The sequence below is a fragment of the Aspergillus glaucus genome (assembly GCF_001890805.1).
Source record: "Aspergillus glaucus CBS 516.65 unplaced genomic scaffold ASPGLscaffold_25, whole genome shotgun sequence".
In the NCBI taxonomy this organism is placed as follows: domain Eukaryota; kingdom Fungi; phylum Ascomycota; class Eurotiomycetes; order Eurotiales; family Aspergillaceae; genus Aspergillus; species Aspergillus glaucus.
In genome coordinates, this window is record NW_019170477.1 from 179,816 (window position 1) to 198,101 (window position 18,286).

At 49.5% G+C, this 18,286-nt stretch overlaps 8 protein-coding genes across 8 annotated transcripts; 2 read left to right on the forward strand and 6 right to left on the reverse strand.

Moving 5' to 3' along the window:
* Positions 1-885: 885 nt before the first annotated feature.
* ASPGLDRAFT_135113 (RNA-binding protein) lies at positions 886-2,790 on the reverse strand (the record flags this gene model as incomplete). The annotated part of the gene is made up of 1 exon (XM_022541347.1): positions 886-2,790. One exon carries the CDS (start codon positions 2,788-2,790, stop codon positions 886-888), a length of 1,905 nt encoding a protein of 634 aa, XP_022396896.1.
* A 2,144-nt stretch (positions 2,791-4,934) lies between these two features.
* Positions 4,935-5,876, reverse strand: ASPGLDRAFT_51780 (mitochondrial 37S ribosomal protein bS16m). Its single transcript, XM_022547605.1, has 3 exons — positions 5,745-5,876; positions 5,457-5,652; positions 4,935-5,402 (listed from the first exon to the last, which is right to left on the reverse strand). The coding sequence occupies exons 1-3, from the start codon at positions 5,819-5,821 to the stop codon at positions 5,352-5,354; spliced, it is 324 nt and encodes a 107-aa protein (XP_022396897.1). The 5' UTR covers positions 5,822-5,876; the 3' UTR covers positions 4,935-5,351.
* A 126-nt stretch (positions 5,877-6,002) lies between these two features.
* Positions 6,003-7,100, forward strand: ASPGLDRAFT_51781 (NADHX epimerase). The gene is made up of 4 exons (XM_022547606.1): positions 6,003-6,154; positions 6,208-6,316; positions 6,376-6,536; positions 6,600-7,100. The coding sequence occupies exons 1-4, from the start codon at positions 6,143-6,145 to the stop codon at positions 7,029-7,031; spliced, it is 714 nt and encodes a 237-aa protein (XP_022396898.1). The 5' UTR covers positions 6,003-6,142; the 3' UTR covers positions 7,032-7,100.
* Positions 7,068-9,741, reverse strand: ASPGLDRAFT_77132 (WD repeat PLAP family protein). The gene is made up of 3 exons (XM_022549878.1): positions 9,598-9,741; positions 9,058-9,511; positions 7,068-9,004 (listed from the first exon to the last, which is right to left on the reverse strand). Exons 1-3 carry the CDS (start codon positions 9,643-9,645, stop codon positions 7,170-7,172), a joined length of 2,337 nt encoding a protein of 778 aa, XP_022396899.1. The 5' UTR covers positions 9,646-9,741; the 3' UTR covers positions 7,068-7,169.
* A 798-nt stretch (positions 9,742-10,539) lies between these two features.
* Positions 10,540-12,070, forward strand: ASPGLDRAFT_883443 (WD40 repeat domain-containing protein). The gene is made up of 5 exons (XM_022550443.1): positions 10,540-10,730; positions 10,794-10,907; positions 10,957-10,996; positions 11,053-11,148; positions 11,196-12,070. The coding sequence occupies exons 1-5, from the start codon at positions 10,721-10,723 to the stop codon at positions 11,944-11,946; spliced, it is 1,011 nt and encodes a 336-aa protein (XP_022396900.1). The 5' UTR covers positions 10,540-10,720; the 3' UTR covers positions 11,947-12,070.
* ASPGLDRAFT_1502840 (putative RNA binding protein) lies at positions 12,011-13,815 on the reverse strand (the record flags this gene model as incomplete). Its single annotated transcript, XM_022542130.1, has 6 exons — positions 12,011-12,875; positions 12,926-12,992; positions 13,046-13,109; positions 13,164-13,356; positions 13,651-13,722; positions 13,777-13,815. The coding sequence occupies 6 exons, from the start codon at positions 13,813-13,815 to the stop codon at positions 12,204-12,206; spliced, it is 1,107 nt and encodes a 368-aa protein (XP_022396901.1). The 3' UTR covers positions 12,011-12,203.
* A 550-nt stretch (positions 13,816-14,365) lies between these two features.
* On the reverse strand, positions 14,366-16,638 carry ASPGLDRAFT_39205 (alpha-actinin, sarcomeric (f-actin cross linking protein); the record flags this gene model as incomplete). Its single annotated transcript, XM_022545038.1, has 4 exons — positions 14,366-14,593; positions 14,647-16,254; positions 16,351-16,417; positions 16,583-16,638. The coding sequence occupies 4 exons, from the start codon at positions 16,636-16,638 to the stop codon at positions 14,366-14,368; spliced, it is 1,959 nt and encodes a 652-aa protein (XP_022396902.1).
* Positions 16,639-17,297: 659 nt separating this feature from the next.
* ASPGLDRAFT_883742 (uncharacterized protein) lies at positions 17,298-18,276 on the reverse strand. The gene is made up of 3 exons (XM_022550445.1): positions 17,678-18,276; positions 17,452-17,625; positions 17,298-17,408 (listed from the first exon to the last, which is right to left on the reverse strand). Exons 1-3 carry the CDS (start codon positions 17,984-17,986, stop codon positions 17,343-17,345), a joined length of 549 nt encoding a protein of 182 aa, XP_022396903.1. The 5' UTR covers positions 17,987-18,276; the 3' UTR covers positions 17,298-17,342.
* Between the last annotated feature and the right edge of the window lie 10 nt (positions 18,277-18,286).

Sequence of the window (18,286 nt, forward strand, 5' to 3'; positions counted from 1 at the left end):
TTCCAAAGCTGTATCCATGTAAAAAGAACGCCTCTCACATGTAAATGTAGTAGGACAAGATACCGACCCTGGCCCTTTACTTCTTTTTCGCTCCGTATATATGCCAATGGGGTGGTATAAGAGAAGGAAACAAAAAAAAAAAAAAAAAGAAAGAAAGAAAGAAAACAAGTTGAATTATAGCAAGACGCAGGGAATAGTGCACGAAGAAAGAATACTCCCACCAATCGTAAAAAACACATCAAGCAAAACGAAAGACCCGAAGACTTGCACCAGGGATACCAATGCAACCGTTTCCCACCTGTATCCCCTGAATACACACCCAGATCAATATGCCATACAATAGAACAATGCAAGAAAGGTTTGATTTCACAGAGAGGAGAAAAGTCAAGAAAAACGTCAGAAACCGCACAAAAAAAGCAAAGCAAAACACGGGGTATGAATGGAACGACGAATCCGACAACAAAGGGGTTGGGCAAGACATCAAGCAAATATTGCAACACACGAATAATCCTCGTAAGCTTCTCAAACAACACACGCATGAAAATGCAATCCTCCCAAACATGAGAACAGAGCATGAAACAACGACAACAGCGCCCATAGTCCGATGCTGTGCAAGTATAAGAAAAGTAAAGTAAAGGGGGAATAATAAACGTAAGAGTCAATAATTAAAGAGAAGGAGAAAAAGGAGTAATAAGAAGAAAACATAAGAAGCAAGAAGAGAACACAGAAAGCCAGAGTAACCATAATCCTTACTCCTGGGAGGAGAGGAGCCTCCAAATGCTGATCTAGCTCATGAAAACCAGGAATCCCAAAGCGCCAGATACCCCAGTTGTCATCAAACATGCCGGACATTATTTCAAGCGATCACGATGCTAGTGTTTTTGTTTACCGACCCATCATGTAGTCGGGATAGTATGAATTATAACTTCCCACATTGGGGCCAGGCGCAGGCGTACCACTCCCGTGGACAAGTGGCGGAGTCGGCGACATCATCGGGTTCATACCGTTGGCCCGAATACCCAGGCCCGCGTTGGGGTTGAATGAACCGTTGCTCGCCATGGCGGCGTGAGTATGATTGGCGGATGGGTGGATAGGTCCATTGTTTCGCAATGCCAACGGCATCATCAACCCCGGAGGGGCCGCTAGACCCGGGGGCGGTCCATTCACCGAGGAGAACATATGGTTGTTGTTGTTGTTGTTGCTGCTGTTGCTGCTGTTATTGTTGTTGTGCATCGCACCAACGTTATTGTTTCCGGGGACAACACCCTGTTGGGAAAGATGGTTGGGATTCGCCATGCTGCCTGGTTGACCAGAACGCACACCCAAGGGGTTCTTAGAGAAGCTCAGACGGATGCCAGTCTTGACACTGTTCGACAGTTTGTACCCGTATAGCTCATTGAGCGCCTTGCTGGCCATAGCCACCTCATCAAATTCCACAAAACACATGGGCCCGTTCTGCTTGTTGCGGAAACATAGTCGCTTGTACCCACGTTGTTTAGAAAACAACGCCTTGAGCTCCTCCTCAGAGGTGTCTGGAGGCAGGTTACCCACGTATAGCGTGTTGCAGGGCGGGTTCAAGTCATTCGGGTTGGCGGCGGGAAGACTATGGCGGGGATTGTGCTGGTTGCCGTAATGGTAACCATGGTTTCCGCCCATGCCGTTGTTCATATTCTGCGGGTAGGCGTAGTTGCTCATGCGTCCTGGTCCCCCATTTGCTGCATTTCCGCCGCCAGCCCCGGACGCGTAGTTGGGCAATGGTGGGGATGCCATGTTGTTTGACAGAGACATGTTGGCAAATCGGGAGACGGGAAACTGGGGATTTGTGGAGCGACGGGGGGTGGCTGTAGAAGCGGAATGCCCATTCTCGGCATAGCCAACGGGGTCCTTCAGCAGTTCCCCAGTTTCTTCATCTGGATCTTGGTCAATCATGGACTTGCCGCTGATGCGCGGGAGGTCGTTGACTCCATTTCCGATAGGTGACTGCGGGGAAAAGAGATTGTGCAGGCGCGTTTCGGAGGCCGGTGGCAACGCGTCGTTGCTGGCCGCAGTGGCTGACAGCCGTTCCAAGCTCTGGAAGGTACCGTTGAAGCGTGACGAGCGCGACATAGGGCCATTCGTGGGAACGTTGCCCAAGAGATTTCGAGTCGCGGTATAGTCAATGGTGTTTCGGCGACCGGGGTTGAGGTTAGGTCCAACCGAGCCATTGACAACATCGACAATCATGTTCGCGTCATTCTTCGAGTTGGGCTTACCATGCAACAAAGCTCTCGCTTCCTCCGCTGCAGGCATGGAATTGAAGCGGGCGATTGCGCTCAAATATCCAGTGTCCTCCGGCAGGTCGACTGGGATGAAGTCGGCATCTACAAAATCCTTGGCGAAAAGCAACATGCTGCGCAACGCCTCGCGACTGGTGTTTCGTGGGAGCTTTCGCATCAGAATCGCGCCGCCACCAATGCTGCCCGCGCGAGAGAAGCCGTTGAGACTTTGTGCAGACCGGTCGGGTTCATTTAGACGCATGGTGCCGGGAGCAGCGCCGCCGTCGAAGGCGGAAGATGCGCCAATGGGGGAGAATGGGTGGGAAAATGAGTTGCTGAACGAAGTTGGTGGATGCGACGCGGTCGGGCTATACACGTCGGTCGACATCGCATTCTGGGCCGTCGCGGGCGGCAGCGAAGATGAGGGGAGGGAGTACTGCGGCGGCGAGGAACCGGACGAGATTGATGCGGTACGCTGTGTGGTACTGTAGGACCCAGGGCTTGTACGGGTAGACTGACTCGAACTGCCGCTCATGCCTCACAAAGGGTTATGGATATGCTAGATATCTCCAAAAGAGAGGGAGGGGAAGAGAGAGAGAGAGCGAGCGAGGTTGTGTGGATGTGTGGTTGTGCGTGCGTGGCCACCCAAGACTTTTGGCTCCACGATAAGGAGGCAATAGGAGGGAAGGTCAATGATCTCACGAAACGACCAGCGGGGAATATAATATTATAAAAGATTCTGAGATTCAAGAGTGGTAGCTTGACTCAGTAAGAAGAAAAAAATTTAAAAAAAGAAGTCGTGGTCAGTGAGCGTCAAAAAAGGTGGGTTTTCCCTTAATTGTGCGATGGTCGATAGACTCCGTACGGGGGGGGCGCGAGTCGCCCCTGACAATGCGGCGAAAACGGCAATACGCGCGACGGACAAGCGAGAGATGATCAGGCACGAAAATAAATAGTTAAAGTAGTAGTAACACGAAATTTATGATGATAACCAGAATGGGAAAATGGTAAGAAATAAGAGAAGAAAAGGTGGCGGAATGTAGAAAAGAAGAAAGGAATAGAGGGGAGGAGGGGAGGTGGAAGAAGAAAAGAAACGGGGATGGGAAAGAGGAGTATGACCAAGCAGGTCGCAGAACAAGACGGGAGACGAGAACAACCAGAAAATGCAAGATTGATAAAAGATGCGAAGAATGTGTCGTGATGGTGTACTTGTATAGTAGAGAAAGAGAGAGAAGTGTATGGAGTAGAGAGAAGTGAAGAAGGGGACTCGAAATCACCCGGAGAGAGCGAGCGAGAAATGGAGAGGAAAAAAAAAAAAAAAAAAAAAAAAATAGAGAGAACAAAAAAAGAGAAAAAAGAACGACCAGAAAATCGAAGGTCCGGAACGGTCTTGACGGGGGTGGGGGATGTGGTGGGCGAGCAAGCGGCCCCTTATCGGGTTTAGTGTCTGAAAGATTACTGGATATATTACAGCCATATCCTCTCTGGGCCTAGTTGTTTTCTATTTTCCCCTTTTTCCGCAATCAGGCAGACCCTCGCACGCGCGTCGTACACTCTGTATGGTAATTTGTATCTGTATTTCAGTACTTCACGATATCAGACCCCTCTACTCTGTACAGAGTACGGATAATCTATTGTAGATATTTTTATATTCCGAGAACAGCCATAGCAGTCTCGGATGCAAACGTGGAAAGATGCACTGTTGGTCCGTGTCCGCACCCGTACCTAAGAATGTAAGTGGAGCCCAGTTGACAGTTCCACTGATAATGCATATCTGTACAAAGCACGGAGCAAGCGTTGAATCTACCGAGTATCTACGGTTATTATCACTATGTGCTTGTATTATTCATATGCCACGGATACAAGTAGCCATGCTCATCCAGGCATATATGACGATAATACTATAATAATAGTGGTGATAAGATCAAGGTCTCGTCAAGCATTTCACTCATGGGACCTGCATAAACCTCGATCAGGGCATATCGGCGTCATCTAATAAACTTTGCCATCCTGCTAGCTGCTAGGAACTAGACAATGCATTATGTCACTATCCATACCACACATATTGCTCTTTAACATTCGACTATCCAAATCAACCACTCTAATGACACAAATACCTCATTGCACGAGCATTACAAGTACTCGACCACCCCATCATCTTGTCAACTGACCGTCATCCTACCCCCTGATAAGAGTGATCCCTGGTTCCTGATTGGGAATGGTGTCAGGTTGTTATTAGTCAGCCGAATAGCCAGCGACCTCTTGATGGCATCAGGGTCCCTTTTTAAGATCAAACTTCAGTCAAACGCGCTCGCTATCACCTCTTCAGATGAATTATATTCCTCTTATAAAAGATCAATCGCCGAGCAAGCCTTGATGTCCTGTAATACAGTATGGTACTGTACGGTACTGGGCAGCAGGTGGCTGCATTCGGGCCCATGGGAAGCTCAAACTCTCCTGCGGATCATCATCTGTCCGGTCGCTGGTTGGCTGTGCACGTGGCCAATCAGAGGTCATCAAAGACGACTCGAGTTCTTTCAGCTCATAAAGGCTTCAGTAATACTTCAAGGCGACGAGATGGATGACGCAGTGTCAATAGGATGTGACTCATAAGAGAGTTGAATGCCTCATAAAGTCCATTACTTCGGCAAAACAATAAAATGTAATAGAAATAAAGAGGTGAGATGTGTCTTGTATACTAGATGCATGCATACCCTGACACCTGATCAACATATCGTTGCCTGTCGATACCGGCATCCCTGCCACATGATCTATGCATGTCTCAGCGCACATTTATCGGATCATAAACTAAATCTCACAATTCATACCGTAGAGCGAAAATCGCCCATAATATACACAGATCGTACATACGTACAACTGAAACCCGAGTTGTATCATGTCGCCCCAAGCAAGTCCAAACGCCAGGAATGCCAAATATCAGAAAAACCGGCCAGAAATCGATTCCGGCCGCACGTATAGTCGTTTTATGTAGTCTTTTCGTTCTCCGCAGAGTGTCCGACTCCCAGTCCGTCCATCCTCTACCGAACATGACAGGTAGAACCATCAATCCGACACGTCCATCCGAAGCAACACCATCTACTCCGACCCCTCAGTCTTCGTCTTCGTCTGCCCCTCTGCAAGACCAGCCTATCCCAATTAGCACCAACTCCACTCCCAATCCAGATATTCAAGACAACATACCAAGCTCAATAACTTCCACACACCATCACTAGGCTGCGCCCCGACACCAAGCCAGTACTTCGCTCGTGACCGGTCGAGAGCAACCTCCTTGTATGGTCTGGCATTGCGCGCTTGTTCGGTAGAGAGGTTCGTGGGGCGTTGGGGGAGGGGGTTGTAGGTTCCGATAACTTCGAGGGGTTTGGAGTCTCGGGCAGATCTGATGCAGCGGTATTAGTATGGTTTCGGGTTATCTGGGATGTATGGTTGTAGTGGATGGTGGTGATTCGGGTGGAAGAAAAATTGACATACCGTGCCTGCGAAACGCAGATGTTGTAGAACGGCTGGTGCTTGTTGCCAAATCGCGAGAGACGAATGCGGACGACCATCTTGACGACACTTTGATAAATGTGAGAAAATGAATAAACCGAATTGATGACAATCGCGCAAAACAATTTCTCGACATCCCAGTTCCCACTCCGCGGAAGTTCGATCGGATATTCGGCAGCTTCATTATTCCGGGGGGGTCTTCCGAATACGGGTTAGGACTCTGAGGAGGGGTGATGTAATCGCATTGATATCACGCATCCAACGTTCTTATATTCAGAACTTCTCGACATTAATTATCGAGGACATACATGTTTCGCCCATTGCTCCCTCTCAGACGATCTCCATTCACCACGCTCAGAAACTACACCACAGCAACCAAGATGTCGCTGAAGGTATGTACAACTACATATATACCACCAAGGTATCTCAATCCTAACACCAATAGGCAATATCCTCCAAAGACGCCGCGGCCCTGGACAAGGACCTCATGGAAATCGGCGGATGGTCGTTAGACCAACTAATGGAATTGGCCGGATTATCTGTCTCGCAAGCTGGTAAGACATCCATAAGTCTAGGATATACTATGTAGACATGTGTACTAACAAGGTTGAAGTCTACCGCGTCCACCCATTGACCTCGGGCAAGAACATTCTCGTGATCTGCGGACCTGGTAACAACGGAGGCGATGGTCTAGTCGCAGCACGCCATCTCGCTCAATACGGCTACAACCCGTCCATCTACTATCCCAAGGAGGGCAAGAATGAGCTCTACCAGGTATTGATTTCCCCCAACTCAACCCTCTCCCTCATCAATATGATCGGTGTACTAACTAAACAGCGCCTAAAAACCCAACTCAACAACCTCTCCATCCCCTTCATCACCGACTTCAGCGAAGCCCTCAAATCCACACACTTCATCGTCGACGCTATCTTCGGTTTCTCATTCGGCGGTCCCCTCCGCGAACCCTTTCCCTCCATTATCTCGCAGATCGAGTCTACCTCTGTTCCCGTGTTGAGTGTTGATGCGCCTAGTTCCTGGGATATCCAGGAAGGTCCGCCGAAGGAGGGCCCTGGGGCGAAGTTTATGCCGCAGAGCTTGATTAGTTTGTCGGCACCGAAGCCGTGTGTGAAGCACTATAAGGGAAGGCATTTTATTGGGGGGAGGTTCTTGACGAAGGCGATTGTGGAGAAGTATGGGTTGGATTTGCCGCAGTATCCTGGGATTGATCAGGTTTTGGAAATTGGTGTTGATGCGGAGGGGAGGCTTTAATGTGTTATACGTTGAAGTATGAACTATGAATTAACGACCAAAATGAGAAATCTAAGAGTTACGCTGTTATATTCATTCATCGTAGGATAACCCTGCTAATACTGGAATATATGCATTCGCCATTAAGAGTCGGGCTCATCATGCCAAAGACTCTCTAATCTCACCAACAACACCCTTCACTCGTGGTTCCTTTCCAATAGCACTTCCCGAGACATTCCCAAGAACAGAACCGACATCATAGACATCTTTAGCCGCACTCTTAACCTCCTCACCAAGAGACTTGATCAGAGTCCCCAGAGCGACGAGGCTACGGTAGACGGCTTCCGAATCCTTCTCACCCAAGAGCATCTTGGTTAATTCCTCAATGAGCACTAGACCCCTTTCAAAGGACTCTGGCGCCGACTCCCGACCTTCAGTTGTGAAATACACGGCGTAGTTGATGTAGAGGGTTGCGACGGCAATGGTGAGGTTGCGGTTCGGAGTCCCGTTGCTAGCTAGGGCGGATTTGATCCCAGCTAGAATTTGGTCGAATTTGGTCGTGGCCAACTGACGACCCGGAACGGTTTCAAACAGGTTGCCGAGCATGCGGACTGAAAGCATGGCGTTGTTCACATTCAAAGGAGGGTTGAATACACCGCTCGACTGGATACCAGACACAAGATCCTGCCCATTGTATGCTGTCGTTGCGGTGACTGGAGTTGCTGCAGCTACTAAACGGAGGAGATCCAGACCAGGGAGTCGATTCGCGACTGGCCACGTCGTTGCGACCTTGAACAGGTAGCTCACTCCGGCCTCGACTGCTGGCGATTGTTTAAGGGTTCCGGACGACTCGAGTTCGCTGCATAGCGCAATAACTGTATCCAATTCGGAAGGCCCGAGCGAGATTTCCTTTGACCCCGAAGACGCAAGCTGGTCATTTAGCTCCTGGAGCTTCTTGGCGACCACTTTTAGGTTAGCAGACTTAATCGAGAGGTACGACTTCTGAGGAAGGACTTGTGGCCGCGACTCAGGCACGGAGGGAGCTTCCGCTTCTCCAGGGCGATACCGATTCTCTGTACCCCAAGGATCAGCACCGGTGGCTTCCTGCGGACCGAGAGTAGCACCCTGTGTATTCTGGATGATGAATTGAGCAACCTGTTCAAGGTAACTGACGGGCAGTTGGTTGTCCCCAATGAACTTGGTTGCCGCATCGTACGGGTTTTGTGAGACGTTGAATGGAAGTTTGAGAGGGGGCTTGCCGTCCTCGACGTCGACGTCGAAAACATAATCGTAGTCTTGCCCAGCATATGTTGTCTTTGACCCGCTGCCAGCTGCATCGACAACCGTGCCCACCGCTATCCACTCTTGTGTGGCTGACGACCACGTGTGGGCCGTAACGCTGCCGTTGTGTTCTCGGATCATCTGCACCTGACCCTCTTTGGTGCCAGACTTCTGCTTGAGGAAATCGGGACCTGGTAGTTTCTCTTTATTAATTTTTCCTACTTGTTGCTCAGGAATGGCGGACTCTCGCACGGCCCCGTCAAACTGCTGCACCACTTCCGGACTCGCATGGCGCTCTATGCTTCTGCTGAAGACCCGGGTTATCCGGTCACTTGCACCGGTGACGATGTCTCCATTCTCTTTACAAGCAGCGACACCCCATACGGATATCGCAGGATGGGTGATGGTCTGCACGCATTGTGTCCCATTCCACACCCGAACAGTTCGATCCTCGCCGGAGCTCACCAATTCACCAGACGGCAAGACATCCAACGAATATATGAAACTCTCATGGCCATGTAGCTCCGCAACCTGTTTACCCTGAATGGTAAAAAGCCGAATTACCCCGTCGTTACCCGCGGAGGCAAATTGCGCGCCAGTGGGATGGGATGAGGGCAATTTGCAGAGGGCACGAACGACGTCACGGGAGTCTTTGATGCTTCGTAAGGGGTTTCCGGCCGTATCGAATATCCGGATGATCTTATCGGCGCAGCCTATAAAGCGTGTGAGTGTCTGACAGATAGTCGCACGCAACCAAGGTCCTTACCAGTGATGATGGTGTTCTGATCATAAGCCAACACCGTCCAGACACTACCTTCGTGGCCTTCCATCACAACATCACATTCCCACTTTCCAAATCTCCATAGTCTTGCCGTAGAATCCCAGCTTCCACTGACAATCCATCCTCCTTCAGGACAAACATCTAATGAGCAAACATTGTGACCATGACCCAGAAGCATAGCATCCGCATTGTCATCAACTGCCTTTCCCGGTTGTCTCGCTTCAATGATTGTATCCTGACCACCTGAGAAGACCAGTCCTTCGGGGAATTCAGGCGTTGGAGGGTAATATGCTAAGGTGTTGATGAACGCTGTGCCGTGAGTGGTGATGGTGTAATCGTAAGCCGGCGGCGGGGTAGAGGCCAGCTTCCACAGACGAACTGTTGCATCTCGAGAAGCTGACAGCACAGCATTGGGGTTTGGAAAAGCCACGGCACGGACCTGTGAGACAAAATCGCAAAGTCATCAGTATTTGGATGGTGAAGGTGGCTAAGGGGTTGTTTGGCTATTGCCGGAGCGGGCCTTACATCATCGCCGTGGCCTTCCAAAGACGCGGAGATCTTGAAGTCAGCCATACATACGACTGTCACCGCAGAGTCGTGGAGGTAGAGGAAGTATAGGGGAAGAGTAAAAGTGGCAGAATCCAGCAGAAAGAATCTATTGACAAAAGGACAAAAAGAGGTGGATTGATAATAGTGAATGACTTGTTGGTCGGGGTCAATCGTACATCATATCACGTGGGCGGTGGAGTCGTATTGGAACTTGCTAGAAATGTATACTTGTATATCTTTGAGCACTTCTACTATGGCAATGATAGCTTGATATTGCTTGTCTGTATTGCTTTACATGTTCTAGTCTATGCAATGCTATGTATAGAGTAAGGACGCTGATGAGAATGCTGAAGCTGGATGAATCGAGAATACTACTACTGTAAGGGAATACGTAGCCAATGATAGATACAGCACTGCTGAACCTGACTATTACATTATATCCTTGAATGTTTGCTTTTAAACAGAGAGTTTCTCATCTCCGTACAGTAGTAGTAGTTGCTATTTTATGTCGGAAAAGTGGCACCTCATCTCCGTACATAGTAGCCATACAATCGAAGTCCAACTACGCGCCTCACGTGCAGAGCCACTAGTCCCAACTCGGCATAGCGCCAAGCCATCGGACATTTTGGCTTGGACGAGTATCAAAGCAGACTTACAGACTCTCCTCCCGGTCTGTTTCGCTACATGGGCCGAGTCCCTGTTTGTTTCTGCTTTCTCTGTCAATAATACTCGATAATTGTCCAAGGACTGGGTGTTCCGTCCGTCCAGTCTCTTTTTCCCTTTTTCCCGTGTCGTCTTTCTCACCTTCCCTTCTCTTCATCCGTTTGCACCCCCCCACCGTCCTGTTGATGAATTGACGAACCTGACGAATTTCCTTCTATCCTTTCTGCATATATCTCTGACTGTTTCGACGTGTCTGTTCGGTTTACTTACGACCATTCATTTGACTTTCTGTACTTGATTTACTGGGTCCGTGTGGTGCTCCGTGCTGAAATCAAGATCGATCGTTCCTTTGACCGACTCTGGGATTGGACGCGAATTCGTCTCCATTGAAGGATCCAAACCTTTGTATCCTCAATTTCAAGCTTCATCTTTTGAAATGGCTTCAGGTTAGTTGGGTTTTGTGTCTCCCGGGTTGAGGTTCAACAGACTGCGGCTGACCGTTGTTTAAGACATCCCGAAGGTGGTACCTCTAACCTGTCACGGACATTCTCGTCCTGTGCCACACCTCAACTTTTCTTCCACTGTTGAGGATGATCAGTACTACCTTATTTCAGCTTGCAAGGGTAGGTCTTTCTTTTTATGGTTGATTATGTCAGGAAATAACCGTTGTAGACAACAACCCTATGCTCCGGGATGGCATTACTGGTGATTGGTTGGTCTTATCTTCATATCACGATAGTGAATTGCTTTACTGATGCTCTATCCTAGGATCGGTACCTTCTTCGGCCACAAGGGAGCCGTCTGGCAAGCTCGACTCTCCGCGGACGCCAACATAGCAGCCACCGCAGCAGCAGATTTCTCAGCGTAAGTTGCGTCGACCTCACGTCCGGGCAACCTCTAACAAACCACAGCAAGGTCTGGGACACCCACACCGGCGAATGCCTCCACACCCTTCAACACGCCCACATCTGCCGCGCAGTGGCATTCCCCATCCAACAAAACCCCCAAATCCTAGCCACCGGAGGCGCGGAAAGGAAACTCCGCATCTTCGACCTCACCCGCGGCGGCGACAACAGTACCTCCTCCTCCCCCACAGGAACCCAACCCAACCCTGACCCGACAAGCTACGAAATTGGCCCGGGCGTCCACGGCGGCACCATCAAATCCATCATCTGGAACAGAGACTACAATATCCTCACCACCGCCGCCGAAGACCGCAAAATCCGCTGGTGGGACCTCCGCTCCCGTCACCCCGTCCTCGAATACACCGTCGACGGACCAATCGGTAGCTGCGAACTCAACAGTCTCGCCTTCCGCCCCAGCGACCCGGGTATTCTCTCCGTGGCAGCCGGTAAATCCGTATACCTATTCGACGGCATGAACCCGGGCCGGATGCTGAAGAAGATCGATTTCTCATACGACGTGGCGAGCGTGGCTGTGAACAGCGAGTCTGGACGGTTGGTCACGGGTAGTGCGGAGGATACATGGGCGCGTGTTTACGATTTGCATACGGGACAGGAATTGGAGGTTCAGAAGGGGCATCACGGGCCGATTTGGTCTGTTAGTTTCTCACCGGATGGGAAGCTTTATGGGACTGGGAGTGAGGATGGGACTATTAAGTTGTGGAAGGCTTGTCGGGAGTCGTATGGGTTGTGGCGGTAGACAGAACAGCCTTGCGGTGCGGTCTCTTGTTGATGAATATGGCACGGTGTGAATGATGCCAGAGTGCTGAGGCTATGGTAATACCCATGAATATGCATATTCCTGTATTGCTCAACTAATACTAGTGGTGAATACTACAATGAAATCATATTAACCAAACCCAAATAACCAAGTTGGAATCTACCTGTTTAAACCAATCGACATAACAGAATGGAGAATTAAGACAAAAAAGAACCGTAGATGGCGAGATGGCACCTCTACTCAATCATATCCACATCGTCATCCCCAGCAGCAGCCGTAGTAGCAGGCGCAACCTGCTGCGGTTCATCCTGAACAGCCTCTTGATCCGCAGCTCCAGCTCCAACATTCGCAGAACCACCCCAGTAATCCTCCATCTCCTGGTCGAGCTCCTCCTGCGTCTTGCGAGGCCGGCCATTAGCCGCCTTGTTCCCGTCATCGCGACGGCCTCCTCCTCGTCGCCTGTCTCCTCCGTTTCTGCGTGTCGGCGATCGTCGGCCTTGGCCGGGGACGTAGCGATCGATGTTCTCCGGTGGTGGCTTGGAGACGTCACTGCGGCGGCCAGCAGGTCCAGCACCACCACGGCCGCGCCGGCGTCGTCCGCCTTCGGCGCCCTCCGGGCTCAGACTGCGAGAATCCCGAGGCCGCTCGACACGGTCGAGAAGGCTGCCTCGCGGTCTCTCCACTTTGTCGAAGGGGTTGCGGTCCTGCTGTCTTCCTCTGCCTCCGCCGCCGGGGATGAGTGTGAGGCGGATGGGCTGGCCCTTGGCGTTTGCGCCGTCGAATTCGCCGATTGCGGTTTTGGCGTCGCTGAGGCGGTTGTAGGTTACGTAGGCGACGCCTTCGGAGCGGCCGGCGCGGTCGTAGACCAGGGAGAGGTTGAGGATGGGGCCGATTCGAGTGAATAGGTCCTTAGCTAGTTAGCGTGACACGCATGTGGTGGTGTCGAGTAATGACGAACCTCGAGATCAGTTTCTGTGATGTCGTAGTGAAGGTTCTCGACGCGAATCTTCGTTAGTGCGGAGGTACTATCATGGTTAGCAACCTCTAGCAAATTTAGACTGACCAGGAGAATGCATACCGGTCGTCAGGCAACGGCGAGTAACGATCACCTCTCTGGCGTCTCGGAGCGCGGGACGGGCGAGCTAGAAAACAGTCAACACCACAAAAACCATCACCATGTATCGACATAAACATACACTCTCGATCATCTTCGTACTTGTCGTGGACCCAATCACTATTCCCAACCCTGTCAGCAATCAATTCGCATCGCTCAAAGCCATCAACAAGTGTAAGGGACGGATAATTACAGATCCAAATCAGGTTTATCCTCTCTATAGGACTGTTGTCATAAATAAAAAGAGAGAAAACAAAGGTCAGCTCGAAGTCAAACTTATGTTATCGTTGCGTTGTGTTAAAAAAAAAAAGCTCCGTCCCTCGCGGTGTAGCGTCTTTTGAAACGACAGGTCCAGCCAGCGAATGCATTTGCGTTTTTTTCTTTTTTTTTTGCCTTTTTCTTTTTGGTTTGTTTCACCATGCGAGGAGAGTATGAGGAGGTAGAGATAGAGGTAGAGGAGGAGGAAAGCTCGAAAGGAGAACAGGAGGGAGGACCTATTTCAGAGAAACCCGACATGTCAGCGCAATTCCCTAAAAAAAAAAAAAAAAAAAAAAAAAAAAAGGTAATACCTTTTTCACGCCATCATGGCGACGGCCTTGAGGGCGGCGACCACCACGGTTCTGGTTCTGGGGTTGTCTCTGCTGCTAGGCCGTTAGTTCTCTCGTCGTTTGTCGATGCAGAGCTGTTAGACATACAGGACGTTCGGCAATGATCTCGTCCAAGGTGCGGTCCATTTTGGACGTGTCGCAAGAGGGTCGAGGTGAGGATGAAGAACGTTAAATAATAATCCAAAAAGGATAATATATTGTGATAAAGGCAATGACTTGCGCGGCTTGATGGGAGAAATCGAATAGCTGGCGAGGAACAAACAAGCTCTCCGCCGCGCTTCATTGATTCCCGCAGATCGGGTCACGTGATATACACGCCAATTGGACCACTTTATGCTCTATTTTAAGATCAGTCTGTACAAGTATGTGACAGATACCATTAACATGATTTCTATTGTTTTTAGTTATTACCCCCATTTCCCCAATTGTGGCGTACACACAACGTAGTCATCCCATGAGCTCGGATATAAGGCATCAAAGAAAGAGAGAACAGAAAACCAGAAACTAACAATACAAGAAGAAAGAAAAATGTATGCATGATCAATGTGGTCGCCAGTCAAGAGCCAAACCCTCCGAGCTCCAGAGAACACCCATAGAGCACCCAAAAAAACAGATAAAGTAAAACAGAAACGAAAACCTGAACAACCGAAAATGCTGGATGAATCGAATAATGCAGTTAATCTCCATTGGCGGACACCTCGCTTATGCCGTCGTCGTCGTCGTTGTTGTTGTTGTTGTTGTTGGCTTCCATTAACTTCTCCATGAAGCTGATGTAGTCGTACTTCGGAAGATCTCTGTCTTCCATAAGATCGGGGCCATCATGCTGCGGCATTGTTTGAACAAGGTGCTCGATAACTTCGTCCGGAATAAGGGAGTGTCGAAGGTCGATTTCTGTGACATAGGGCTGCAAGACACGCGTTAGTTTCTTGATTTTATCCTAGGGCGGACAAAACATACCTTTCCATCTGCAACCTCCTTGAAACTCTGGAAAACCTGCTCTGCCGTATTCTGATCCTCCGTGACACTGACCATAAACCGAATAAACTGCTCGAAACTGACACCAGCATTCTGTTGAAGCCGAGCAGGGCCACACGTCTCAACGTAGACATCGTGCATCTCGTCCTCATCGTATACAAGACCCAAACTCGCCAACGCAGCAGAGAATTCCAGTTCTTGCAGTGTGTTGGATGAGTCACGATCAAAGTGCCGGAATACAGATTCGAATTCCTCCAGCTGAATCGGTGTGAGGTTCGTCATGTTCCGGGCCACAAGCTGATTGTCCAAGAACGCCAGTTTCTTGGAAATGCTGGATTTGACCAGGCTCAGCTCGTACGAAAGTTCGTCTAGGGTGTATGTGGTGTAGTCGTTTTCTTCAATGTTGGCTTCCGCGCACTGCTCATCTATTGCGGCAATGGTATCTAAGAAGGCATCAAGGGGAGGGAGGTTGTCGTTGAGTCTCCGAACATGAGCTAATTGGTCTTCTACATCACCGTCGAGACCGGAAATAGCAAGGGAGAGGGTTTTCAGGGTAAGGGCGAAGTCATTGGCTTTGTCCGCAAAGGAGCGACGCAGGGCGTTCTTGATATCTCGGATGGTTTCGTTGATGAGTTGACTACGTTCATGCTCATCCTTTGTCAGTAACTCCCACTCCTGGTCGCAGGCATCTGGAGTAAGCTCCGGTGGGGGTTCGTAGGCACGCAGCCGGTAGGTACTGAGCTTGGTTTTAATGTTGCCCAGGAGAGCAGCCAAGTCCGATTTTTCCGCAACCCATTGACGCTTGTGGTTTCTCTTGTAAAGCGAGAATTGGCGGGCCTGCTCCTTGGCGTCTTTGTATGTTCCTTCAAAGGAAGAGTTCTTCCACCCATCACGTTGCCCTCGGATCGTGCGGATGAGTTCCTTCATTCGTCGTTCGTACGAGTTCTGCATCTCCCACGCTCCGTGCATGTTGTTGACAAACTTCTCCACACGACGACCGGCATTCTCCACTCTCTCCAGTTGAGAAAAGGCATGGAACCAGTAGGCGATGTAGGTCATCAGCGAACGCTCATCGGGTCTCGCAACGTCACAAACATCATCGACATCGAGCAAATCGGGGATACCAATTTCGTTGGCCGCAATATCGAACGCACGTTTCATGTTTCCGCGGTGGTCGCTCTTGTCGAGAGCATCGTAGTCGATCAGGTCGGGACGATGGATATCGAGAAGAGCACAGAACGCCAGGCCATCATTCCAGCTGGTAGAGAAATCGCGGACCTCGACACCGTCGTAGCAAGCTGTCTTTCTCTGACACCACAGCAACAGACCTTCCTTGGCGGTCATACCCTCCTCGTTAATATCGCTGATGGTGAACCGTAAAATGAGCGTCCAAATCAGACCCAGGATAATCTTTCTGTTTCCATCAACCACATCCTCCGCTCCAATGTTGGTCATCTGGATCCCCCTCCCCTTGACGAAATCAAGACTCTTGTTGACATTTTCGAATTTCTGCACGCGGAGCTTGGGTCTCGAGGCATATCGACCTAGGGACTCTGCACCGAGGATTTCCAGGAGGTGGATGAGGATGACCTAGGAGAGCAACGGTCAACGTTAGTTCATGCGAAATTATTCGAGCTTGTCCGCACAAAGTCGACAGGAATATCGGGGTATGGGGTGAGGACTCACACCATCGGAGAGGTCGACCACGAGATCATCGATTAAGACATTTCGAACCTTGATCTTGTCATTGAGCCTGTAGAGTGGCAATAGTTAGCAAACAGGTCTTTTTTCCACATCAGTCAATAGAGAAAGCGACACAACGGAGAATTCAGGCACAAACTCCCCGGCGCTTCGTCCGAGGGGCAAGGAGGGACGGAGGGGGTGAAGAGGGGACCACGATAAACAAAATGCGACTGACCATTTGGTGAATGTCTTCTGCTGCACATTAATCCATTGCTTCTCGACCTGCAACATGATTAAAGAGGATGCTGGATTATAGCGGCATCCAGGGCTGCTCTGCTTGGAATTTTTGCTAAGGTTGGGTTGAGTTGGTAAGGAACCGCTTTTTTTCCTTTTCTCCAATCGCGGAGTCGGTAAGAGGGACGGAGTATGAAGGGGGGGGGGGTCAATAAAGAAGAATAGAACACAAAGAATCTTTCACGATGCAGCAAATCCGTGAAAGAGGGATAATTGACAAGTAGTTAAAGAAGAAGAAGAATACTAAAAAAAAAAAAGAGGCTGGATGTTGACTGTGTTTCTGCCGTGGAATGTCGTTATCGAAGCCGTACCGCCATGTGCCCCTGCGATTGCCAGCGGTACGGTACGGAACGGTATTGCCACCCAATCACCAGCCTCCTCCACAGTAATAACCGCGAAGCCATGGATGGTACTCGCTTTCTATGGTTCTATGCGTAGTTTATTCGGACTAGCTATAAATACAAGTACCCCTGAGTTATTGTTAGGTTAATTGATGGCGGTAAGCAAGTGATTCACCCTTTCTAAATCGATACCAGAAGGATTATGTCTCCTCAGCTTCCATGTCACCTTCTAGAATCCTGTCGATTTCTTCCCCGATTCCACTTGCATGAAGGAATCCCGCTATTGCATGATGCGCTCTCAGGAGTTCTGGATCCGGGAGTTTGATGTCCGTTGTAGTTTGAAAGTAGACTTGTCTGTCTTTAGGCAACCATCTGTTGTAGAGGGTTGGGGAATCCATCAAATGTTCTGATGTCGTAGGTATGGCCCTAGATAATTAGCATAAAAAGAATATAGGAGAAACAGACATACCCCAAGGGGTTCCAACGTCAACTGAAAGCTCGCGAAAGCAGTATACAATATGCTATCATCTGTCATTGTATTACGCCGGGCATTGATCTCCCCTGGCTTGTTCATGTCTAATACCCCTTTGATATTCGGGAAGTATCGGTAGACGAATGCCCAAAAACGAGAGACCCTACTCAACTAGAATTTTTTTTTAGTAATGTTTCAATAAGAAAGGATTGATATTACTTACTTCTCCGTCAGTCAATATACCATTCAACGTGCTAGGCCCCGATAAATACGGAAAGATGTGTGAACATGAAGTATATGTAGTCAGCAAACCTTCTCGCTCTTTCCGGGGTATTTGATAGACATCGTAATGTCCGGAGATTATGCAGCGGTTGTTATCTCGAAGTAGGACATCTCCTCTTAATTTAGACAGATCAGCCCGAGCCGGATCTGGACCGTCATCGTCACTACCAACAGGGCTTATTTTTGGCGTTTTCCCGCTGGTAGCTTTCACTAGACACGCATCAAACAGGACATATCGATGAAAGGACATTCGAAAGTCCTACAAGGATGAAAAAGGAACTCCCGGAGCTCCCTCTTGAGTTTCTGGAGCTGGTCGTTATCCCGCGTAAATACATCACAGCACAAATTTCTCTGTCCAACAGGAGGGAGGACTTAAAGCAGCTCCAAGACCAAATAGTCAGTTCGATCTTCTGCTGTAACTCCCTGATAGCGTTGTAGTCTTTGCTTTGCTGTTTCGAGAGAGGGATTCTCAATGTGAGCTCCGACCGTTTCTAGCGATGCAAGGGCACGTTGAATTTGAGATTCATTCGTAAGAGCTCCCTCTGACGTG

Excerpts from the sequence above, each read along its gene's own strand:
- ASPGLDRAFT_51780 (XM_022547605.1), bottom strand. The coding sequence starts at position 5,821 with ATGGTCGTCCGCATTCGTCTCTCGCGATTTGGCAACAAGCACCAGCCG. Across the intron at positions 5,653-5,744 it reads ATCTGCGTTTCGCAGGCACG|ATCTGCCCGAGACTCCAAAC; the intron begins GTATGTCAATTT and ends CCGCTGCATCAG. Across the intron at positions 5,403-5,456 it reads TGTGGAAGTTATTGAGCTTG|GCTGGTCTTGCAGAGGGGCA; the intron begins GTATGTTGTCTT and ends TAATTGGGATAG.
- ASPGLDRAFT_51781 (XM_022547606.1), top strand. Across the intron at positions 6,317-6,375 it reads ATTATCTGTCTCGCAAGCTG|TCTACCGCGTCCACCCATTG; the intron begins GTAAGACATCCA and ends ACAAGGTTGAAG. Across the intron at positions 6,537-6,599 it reads GCAAGAATGAGCTCTACCAG|CGCCTAAAAACCCAACTCAA; the intron begins GTATTGATTTCC and ends CTAACTAAACAG.
- ASPGLDRAFT_77132 (XM_022549878.1), bottom strand. The coding sequence starts at position 9,645 with ATGGCTGACTTCAAGATCTCCGCGTCTTTGGAAGGCCACGGCGATGAT. Across the intron at positions 9,512-9,597 it reads TGGAAGGCCACGGCGATGAT|GTCCGTGCCGTGGCTTTTCC; the intron begins GTAAGGCCCGCT and ends TTTGTCTCACAG. Across the intron at positions 9,005-9,057 it reads TCAGAACACCATCATCACTG|GCTGCGCCGATAAGATCATC; the intron begins GTAAGGACCTTG and ends CACGCTTTATAG.
- ASPGLDRAFT_883443 (XM_022550443.1), top strand. Across the intron at positions 10,908-10,956 it reads CCTTATTTCAGCTTGCAAGG|ACAACAACCCTATGCTCCGG; the intron begins GTAGGTCTTTCT and ends TAACCGTTGTAG. Across the intron at positions 11,149-11,195 it reads GCAGCAGCAGATTTCTCAGC|CAAGGTCTGGGACACCCACA; the intron begins GTAAGTTGCGTC and ends AACAAACCACAG.
- ASPGLDRAFT_883742 (XM_022550445.1), bottom strand. The coding sequence starts at position 17,986 with ATGTCCTTTCATCGATATGTCCTGTTTGATGCGTGTCTAGTGAAAGCT. Across the intron at positions 17,626-17,677 it reads GTATATTGACTGACGGAGAA|TTGAGTAGGGTCTCTCGTTT; the intron begins GTAAGTAATATC and ends AAAAAATTCTAG. Across the intron at positions 17,409-17,451 it reads TGACGTTGGAACCCCTTGGG|GGCCATACCTACGACATCAG; the intron begins GTATGTCTGTTT and ends CTAATTATCTAG.